The sequence below is a fragment of the Hydra viridissima genome, unplaced genomic scaffold, assembly GCF_058129835.1.
Source record: "Hydra viridissima isolate aposymbiotic clone 2 unplaced genomic scaffold, HvirCarnegie_v1 scaffold_11, whole genome shotgun sequence".
NCBI lineage: Eukaryota > Metazoa > Cnidaria > Hydrozoa > Anthoathecata > Hydridae > Hydra > Hydra viridissima.
In genome coordinates this window covers 782,133-791,533 of record NW_028324310.1, presented here as the reverse complement: position 1 = coordinate 791,533, position 9,401 = coordinate 782,133, and the positions used below count along the sequence as shown (strand labels likewise).

Here is a 9,401-nt window from a genome sequence, read left to right as displayed (position 1 = left end):
GAATCTTAAATTATTTTAACGCAAGGCGTTAAAGAAATTTAAATTTTCAATCATTTTTCTGGATGAAATATCAATTTACTTGATGATTGCAATTATTACATATGCGCATGCTCACAGACTTAGATTTATTTCTGGCATTGATCTTGGAAATAGGATTCTTTTCAACACATCTTTTGCCAATTCTTAACATTGAGAAGCCATATTTAGAAAAAAATCTATTAATAAAGATTGATTTAACTTGCATTTGGCACCGCCATTGCTTAGCAGTTCTATAGTTTTCTTGTATAACATTCAAATGGTATTTTTTTCAGCTCAGAAAAAAATGAATGGCAAAGTAATGTTCTTTTTCATTTTTTTACTTAAGGAAAAAATTCTTTAAGGTTTTAAAATCCACAAGAAAAAGGGAAAAAACTAGAAAATCTAAAAAATGAAAGTGTTTTCTGCGGGCTGTACAGGTCATTATATGGGGATAATTTACTATATTGTTGCCTTCCTCTATCTCGTTCGGCTTTAATAGTAGCTTTCAGTCTGTACCTAGATCTTAAAACAGGTGTTTTCGATAGAGTTCTTGAGGAGGTCAGGAGGCCTTGGGAACTACTTTAGGGAAGCTTCATTTTAATCCATATTTTAAAGGCTTTTGAGTCAACTTTAGTCCACATTGAGAAGTCCAGTGCCTTTTAATCTTGGAAACTCAGAAGTTGATCAGACATATCATGATATGTCTGATCTGTCTGACTGCAGTCTGGAATAAAACTCGTTTGTTGGCAGATCTAGTACTGACCCGTATTAGGCGTATAATCGTAGTCAGTACGAGTAAAAGGGGATGGAGATTAAGATTAAGGTTACAAAGAGGTAATTAGATACATTATAATTTGTTTGTAATCAAATCATAAACCATGAGTAGGTTAACAATCTTTTAATTAACAGATTTATTGTATTTGTGAGGAGTAAAAGCAAAAGAGATTTTAAGCATTATCTTTAAGTTTTGCCCGATTCAAACATACAACATTCGATCGAAGAAAAGTACGAGACAGCCAATGCAACAGGTGGACACGCATGTACAATTGCATGAAAAATAAACCAGTGACGTCATTAAAGTTTAAAACTGTTTTCGTTAAAACAACCGGAAGTTTAATTGTAACTTCACTGATAAAATGATAATAGCTCAATTAGTAAAGTTTATGATTTTTACAAACAAGTCGAGACTCGAGAGAAACGCTAAACAAAACATAACCGGTAAAACGTGTTTTAAAGAACCATGACTTTGAGGTTGATACAAAAGTTCTAAACGGACTTTTTGAGATTTTTTCAGTAGATATTTTCGGGAGAATTTAATAAGATTTTCAGATAGAATTTTATGGGAAGATTCAACAAAAATAACACCACCCTCACAATAAAAATTTATTTTTTTAAGATGTAAAAAACAGCAAGGTATTATTATATAATATTTGCCAAAAAATTTTGATTAAATGGGCAGAGGCAGTATAATTCCAATTTATAAATTAAGGTACACAAAATCAATGCAAGTTAGAGAGTGTTCAAAAAATATCAACAATCTTTCACTAACTTCGAGTTTTTGGCTCAAAAATATTTTTGACTCGAGATAAATTCACAATGTTAAAACGTCATTATTTTGCAAACGAAAGGTTTTTGTGTTTCAGTTGTTTTGATCTAAATTTGCACGTGAAAATTTGAACAAATGAACCCCGAGTTTAAAGGGAGTTGTTCATAAAAGACCGGAAAATTTTTTTTCTTCACATACTACTAGCCCAAATATAATTGGCTAGGGTGCTTGTGTTGCTATTTGTTCTGGGACGTCTTTTGGAAGCTGTTTGGGGAATTTTCTATTATTTCTTCTGATATAAGACAAGAGTAAATTTAAAAAAAAAGAAAAGTCTTCCTCTTCAGAAAATTAAGGAACTTTTTTCATATTGCATCCGTTTAGCTTTCATTCGTTAAACTTTAAAGTTGCTCTGAGCAATTGATATGATATCCGGGTTTTGGACTTTGCGTCAAGGTTGTATTTAACCACCTTTCCTATATTTGCCTCGGAGCTCCTTAGCCATCTTTCATAAATCTAATAGGATTATTCTCCTGGGATTCGGATTAGATACTAGGTTTTTTATTCTTACAGTGTTTTCTTTCAATTTTCTTGACTTTAACTAACCCTTGTTTTCACTTTCCTAGACTTTATTACCTCCTCGTAAACGTAAAGTTTTTTTTTTTATATTTGCAGATTATTACTTTTGATACGTTTAGCAATTCTCCTCTGAAATAAGCTGTTGGTCTTGAAGGTGATCATAGATGGCTTCTTTTACTTCACATTATAATTCTTTTCTATATTATTTTATCACGAAATCGCATAGATAACTTTAAAGCTAAATAAAAAGTAATAAAATTTAATAATGAATCCGTGAAAGTTTAGATACAAAAAAAAATATTGCTCTGAAATTCTCCTTTAACGTGATTTGGTTTGTCGTTGCGCTACGTAAGTTAATTTTATTAATTAACAATATGATAAAATATGTTGTATCCCTGAGAATTTAGATTAAAAAAAATAATAATGTTTAGAAATGTGATTGTGACGTTAGTTTCTCTCAAAATGATTTTTTTATTATTTTGTCAATTAAGGAAGTTACCTAGTATTGCATTTCATAACAATAGGAGTTAAGAAAATTTGAAATTTTATTCTAGTTATCAAACTGTTCAACTCCTTTTTAGTCAACACCATCCTGATGATTGTATCCCGGGGTCGAATTATTGAACCCGTAGCAAGATGTTTGCAAAGGAATCTTAAACTGAATCTTAAATCCAATTGTCTTTAAAAGAAAATCATATATAAAATTGTATTACAAATTTTTAAAAGTTTTTTAGAATTTATTTTTCGTGAGGTTAGGGAATTGTGAATAATTTTAAAGCTTTAAAAATTTTGACTGGTGAATGTTGAAAATTTGATTGACTTTTTTTAAGTAAATATAAAGTATTGGTTCCTTGTGGGCAGTAAAAAAATGTGTTTTAAATTCAATAAACTTCTAGTTGACTGCTTAACTACTAAAAAAAGTGCAGAAATTATAAAATTATAAATTATAAAAGTTAAGAAATTGAATTTACAGCTGAAATATGATTTTTCACATTCCAATCTCAATCAAATAAGCCATAAATTTAATTTCTTAACTTTTAATCATCTCAAAAATCACGTCTGTTTAAATTTTTCTGAATTTTTTTCTTACATCACTGAGATTAATCAATGAACTTTAAACAGGAAATTTGAACTCTTTAATAATTTATGAAGAACTCAAACTTTGTATTGATTTATTATATAAATAATGAGTTGTAATAGAAAAATATTTATCTTAGGATAACTTAGACTTCTCAAATCCTAAACTCAGAAACCAAATTTAATACTTCAGTTTTGGATGTTGATTTAAACTGAAATGAGAAATCAATTATTAATAAAATTTAGTGATTGTAAGAACTTATTACTTAAAACCTTATAATAATTTATGGGTTCTCGTACCTTACAAACAAAATATAGACACGAGTTTGTCGCGTTTGTCGCGAGTATGTCAGATAATGTTTTATTCATTAATTGAAAATTTCAACCTCTTTCATGGGAACAGTTTAAATTTTTCATTAACTTTTTTTTGGTAGCATTTGCACCATTTTTTTATTTTGTTTATTTTCTTATTTTGTTTGATAAACAAATTAATGTATTTTCAAAACATAATTCGTTATAACGTTATAATATAATATATAATATTCGTTAAAGCGTTATAACTTCAAAGCGTTACAATTCACCAAAAGCGCTTTTTACAAAGACATTAGATCAGCAGCAATATAGTTCGGTTATTATCGTGAGAATGAGCTGCGATAATATATTTCGGTTCTATCAAGTTTTACATGTAACATGTAAACAAAATAAAAATAAAAATTAATGCGATGATACCAGTATTTACAGCTTAATTACGGTATTATGTTTCTGTCATGAACTAATGAAAGAGATTTTTTTTTTGAAAATAAAAAATAACAGGGAACTACCCCCCATCTCCTGCATAAAGTTTACATTTTTTTAATTTGGCGTTTGTGAAGAACAAGTTTTCAGTTTTTAGATTCAAAATGTTTTATTTTTCACAACTTTCTAGTACTTATATTTTATGTCTTATATCTTATGTCGTCTTTGGAATTTTGTTTATACATGCAAGCACTTGTTCGTTATAAAATATTTAGAGCGACTTATAACAAGTTCGAACAACTCTACACAACTCATGGCTTTTCCAATTGCAAAAATCTTCTGGAGATATACATATGTACACATCTATGATCTGTTCTTGATGATATATCACTTTCTATTCTTGATAATAGTGCAACTATCATCAAGAGTAGAAGAAGGATATCAGCGTATCATTCGAGAGATATCACAGATATCAAAAGTTTAATGATTACTGATTTTGAAAATTTAATGCAGGTTGAGTCAAAACTTCTTTTGAACATAAATAGTCGCCTGATGCATTATTCTCTATAATCGGGTTTAAGGAAAGTTTTAAGCGAATCCTTCCATTTGCAATTTATAAATAAAAACCTATTTTGCACATCTCCAACGGCTTTTTTCTCCATCTTTTCTTTGAACATTTAATTAAAGATCTAGGCCATCATGACCAGTAGAAAAACCGTGACTTGACGGAAGACAGCTTTAGTAGTGGGAACAACACCAACCATCAGCCTTTTTTTTTTTTTTTCAGAGTTTTTTAAGATCTTCAAATATCCGGGACCTCGGTTAGGCCTCCAAACAGCTTGAAAAAATATCGAAAAATAGGTTTTGGTGAATTACGTAATAAATTGCTATGACGTCAACAAACGATTATTACGTTCTTCGTTTATTCTTTAACAGCTGAGCGACAAAATTGCATTAAAAATCTGCGGACTGAAATGTAAGGGAAAATCACCCAGCTAAATAAAAAATATGTTAAACAATTAGATGCAATTAATAGCTTTACTTTAAAAATTTTAACTAAAAATCGATATATTTTTAAATCAAAAGTAGCAAGATTTAATAAAGTAACTGAGATAAAAAAATAATTGAGATGAAGAGATATTCGCAAATCAGTGTTGGGGTTTTAAGAGTGGCATGAAAAAATGAAAAAGCTTTGATAGTCAGGGGGTAGATTTTATCAACATAAGCACAAAAACTAGTTAATGATTTGGTTAATTTTGCCATAAAATAGCTAAGCTCCCCTCCCCACTAAGTAACGATTGTCAAGTGATCGTAACGATATGTAAATTAGGTTTCAGCTGACTTTTAGAGCATCATTATCACGTAGAATGTTCTTGAATTCATTTTTATTTATCATCCTATTTAAAGAGTTTTCAAAAAAATTTTTTAGCTCTGAGTTATCATTTTATTTTGCTTGAAATTAAGTTTGAAACAACTTTACCTGGACATGATAATTAATTCATACGAGAAAACTCAGTCGCGAAAATTAACATGCCACAAATGGTTGCATATTGAAACCTGCGCTTCTCTTTAAAAAAATTAATCTTCACGCGGAGCCTGCACAAAACCTCCCCTGCCAAAACCTTTGTTAAATGATATTAGGAACTAAGTAAAGCGAGGTTAATTAAAAAAATGATTTAATTTACATGTAGTAAATTTTTTAAATATTTTATTTAAAAAAAAACAAAACAAAACTCAATTTTTTCTATAAATAGTAGTAGTAATTTTTTTATTACACAGGTCACCGAGAGTTATCAAAAAGTCATTAAACTCTTATTTAACGCTCAGATATTGGATAAAAATTAACGATCGGTTTTAAAAGCCAGACGAGAAAAAGTCCATTAAAGTCTTATTGAAAATGCGTTATGAAAATGACATTCAAGTTCAATATCGCATTAAGTAATTTAAATTTAGCGTTTTTTACTTTTTAGAAGATTATTTCAATCACAATGAAAGGAAATCAAAAGCCGAACTGTTGAAGCGAGGATTAACTCCAGAGGGCTTTATAATAATGAACACTTTAAAAACGTCTAAAGTTTCTTTCCTTTCTTTAGAGAGCAGGTAATCTGTTAAAACGATTGGCTTACGTGATGTTGTATGATTTTATCTTATTTTAATGAAAGATTTTACTGAAAACAATTGTTTCCTTTGATAAAAAAAAATGTGTTTTTTTAAGAGGTTGGTAACGATGAAGTCCAGTCTTTGTTCAAACAGTCAAATATTTGATGAAAATTGAACCAATAACATCACAGAGCTCAGTTCTTACGAAGCCGTAAGAAGTAAAATTTGGTTAATAATGAACATCAACCAGGTTATAAGAATTTCTTGATTAAAGATTTTGCGCTAGAAATGTAAACCACTTAGCGTTGCCTTTAAAAAGAACAAAATATTTTTGGTTTGACGTTAGATTTATAATAAACAGATTTTCCGATTTGAAAACGGCTCAGCCATCTTTGTTTGTTTTTGTGGCGGAAAATAAACTCATAATAGAGTTGTCATTTTTGCCTTCGACTGGTCTAAATTCGTTGAAGTGATCTTTGAGTTTCAAGTGTTTCTAACTTGATCGATGATCTAACTATATTTAAAAGCTGCTGAAGTTTATAAAAGAAATAGTGAGAATGGCGGATGATTTTGACGATGGCGTCATTGAAGTGCAAGTCATCCCTCAAGATGATAATTGGGGTGAAACTAACACAATAACAGGTAAGGTCAAATGTCATATGAACTATAAACTAATTAAAGTGATCTTTTTTCATTGCCATAATTTCTTCAAAAAGTTCAATATGATAAAAAGTAAACATATAGGCTCATCTTAGATATTACCACTATTTGAATGAAAAAGAATTTATACTTTTTAACTGTTTATTTCATAAACAACTTTTTTCATAGAAACAGCAACATCAATATGTACAGACTTGGAAGACATAGATATGGATTTGTTAAATAATGATATTGTTAAAGAAAAACGATTTTCTTGTCTCAGTTTTAAACAAACATTCAGTATAACTCTGTCAATTGGGCTTGCAGTCCTTGCTGTTTTATCACCTATTGCTTTTATTATCATGCCATATATAATAAGTAGTTGGAAAACAGATTCTTGTGCAATGACCTGTGGCGGTATGTATATCAGCATTGGTGTAAAAGAGCTGGTGTTGTTAGTTGGATTGTGGGCTCTTTATTTTCGCCCAGCAAAAGCTTTCATGCCAAGAATAGATGTTTTTAAAGTTGGAATGATGAGTCTTTGTTATTTAGTTATAATATTGTTTTGGCTGTTCTATATAATTCAAATATTAGGGAAGAAATTAAATGATCTTTCTAGTATTGTTTCTTATGCAATCTACTTCATTGACTCAATGCTTTTTTTACATTATTTGGCATTGCTGTTAATGTGGATTCGACATCAAGAAAATGTTTACAATATATCTGTCATACGAAATGTAGATGGTTCAAGAAAGCACTATACAATAGGTCAATGTTCAATTCAAAAAGCTGCTGTAAATATTTTAGAGAAATATTATATTGACTTTAGTGAATACAATCCTTACCTTCCACGTCCAGCTTCTCGTTCTAAAATCAATAAATTTTCAAATATCAAGTTTTATGATTTAGATGGTAAAATGGATGTAGCAAATGGGAGGAATTTTTCACAACAGGCTTCAAAAGCAGTAATTGCAGCTGCAGCCCTTGGGCGAAGAAAAGAAGGTCGTAATGATCGTTTTTATGAGGAGGTAGAAATTGATAGAAGAATACGAAAACGAAAAGCTCGCCTTGTTGCTGCTGCTGAGGAAGCATTTGGTCACATTGCACGACTCAATGCCTTTGATATGAGTAAGAAAGCAAATGGATCCATGAACCCTGATGAAGCTGCTCAAGCAATATTTCCTACCCTAGCACGTCCTCTCCAGAAATATTTACGTACAACTCGTCAGCAGTTACATTATCCATTGGAGTCTATTATGAAACATTTAGCTCATTGTGTGATGTTTGACATGTCAGCAAGAGCATTTCTAGAACGCTATACATGTGATCAGCCATGTGTAAGTTATGCAACTAATAAGCATCCTCAAGATTGGACCCTCATTTGTGATATTTCTGCTACAACACAGTTAAATGATGGAATGATATTTCAGCTTCAACAAAATGACATCAGCTTAGTTGTTGTAGTGTCTAGGACTCCAATTTTTAACATTACCGAACAAGCTTATGATACAGATACAAATAGATTTATATTGCGTTTGAATTCAGAAACATCTGTGTAGTATTTTCCAAATGTTCAGCTCTATCTTTATAGTAGCATCAAAAAGTATTTACTGAAATAACGTAATATGAGAATTAAATTTCTAACATTTTGTAAAAAAGGTAAAAAACTGTTATCTGAATGTTTTATTATTCTTCGCTTTTTTCTCTTTTTTATTTTTTACTTAAACAAAGTGAAGATTATGTGTTAAAAAAAAGAAAGTTTCTGATGTTTTTTCTCTCCCTACAATAAAAATATACAAAGCGATGTGAAAGAAAGTGCATAGTAAGCTAACTACTTGTAAGAAAAAAAAACTCAACTTATCTTTAATCTGAAAATTCCTCTTTTAAAGCAACAAAAGTGTTTAATGATAAAAGTATTAATGATTACGATTTATTAAAGCCATAAATAATAATTATGATGAGTAATAGTTATAGTAAGTAATAAATAATAATAATGCTATGCATTAATTACAATAATGATAATAAGTGATATTATAATTAGTAATAGTTATAACAATAATAATAAGTAATAATAATGATGATAGTAAGTGGGTTGTAGCACTATCATGTTGCTACTTTTTGATTTACTAAAAATAAACTTAATAAAATGTTCTAAAATGAATTATAAGGAGACCAGTGTTACTTTTACTTTGAAAATTTATATATGTGTATATATATATATATATATATATATATATATATATATATATATATATATATATATATATATATATATCTTACAGCAGGTTAATTTCTGGTTAACATCCTACTTTTTCAGTGTGGATGGGAATTGAAATCGAACTTATGATAGCAAGAACCATCCAAAACATCAGAATTTAAAAGTTAAAGAGGGGGAAGTGTTTATAAAATGGAGTCAAAATCCTTTCAAAATGTAGGAAATTTCAACTTTTTAACAAATCATTGAAATAGTTTAATTGAAATTGAAATTTTTAGTTTTTTTTCTCCATTTTTTTAAATTTTACTTCTAGCACTGTTGTTACTTTCTAGCGATATTCTGTAGCTTTGAATTCAGAGGTGAGGTATTAGAACCTTTCTACCTTAAAAACGAAAGTAAAAAGGATGCCTCAATTTGTCATGAAACAAATTTGAATACAACCTCCCGAGTAATATTAAATTAAAAAAACTCCTATCTAATATTAAATGCAACAAC

At 29.4% G+C, this 9,401-nt stretch overlaps 1 protein-coding gene across 1 annotated transcript; it reads left to right on the top strand.

The window, feature by feature from the left end:
• Window positions 1–6,206: 6,206 nt before the first annotated feature.
• On the top strand, window positions 6,207–8,449 carry LOC145191258 (vang-like protein 1). Its single transcript, XM_080068311.2, has 2 exons — window positions 6,207–6,694; window positions 6,881–8,449. The coding sequence occupies exons 1-2, from the start codon at window positions 6,610–6,612 to the stop codon at window positions 8,248–8,250; spliced, it is 1,455 nt and encodes a 484-aa protein (XP_079924437.2). The 5' UTR covers window positions 6,207–6,609; the 3' UTR covers window positions 8,251–8,449.
• The last annotated feature ends 952 nt before the right edge of the window (window positions 8,450–9,401 follow it).

Excerpts from the sequence above, each read along its gene's own strand:
- LOC145191258 (XM_080068311.2), top strand. The coding sequence starts at position 6,610 with ATGGCGGATGATTTTGACGATGGCGTCATTGAAGTGCAAGTCATCCCT. Across the intron at positions 6,695-6,880 it reads TGAAACTAACACAATAACAG|AAACAGCAACATCAATATGT; the intron begins GTAAGGTCAAAT and ends CTTTTTTCATAG.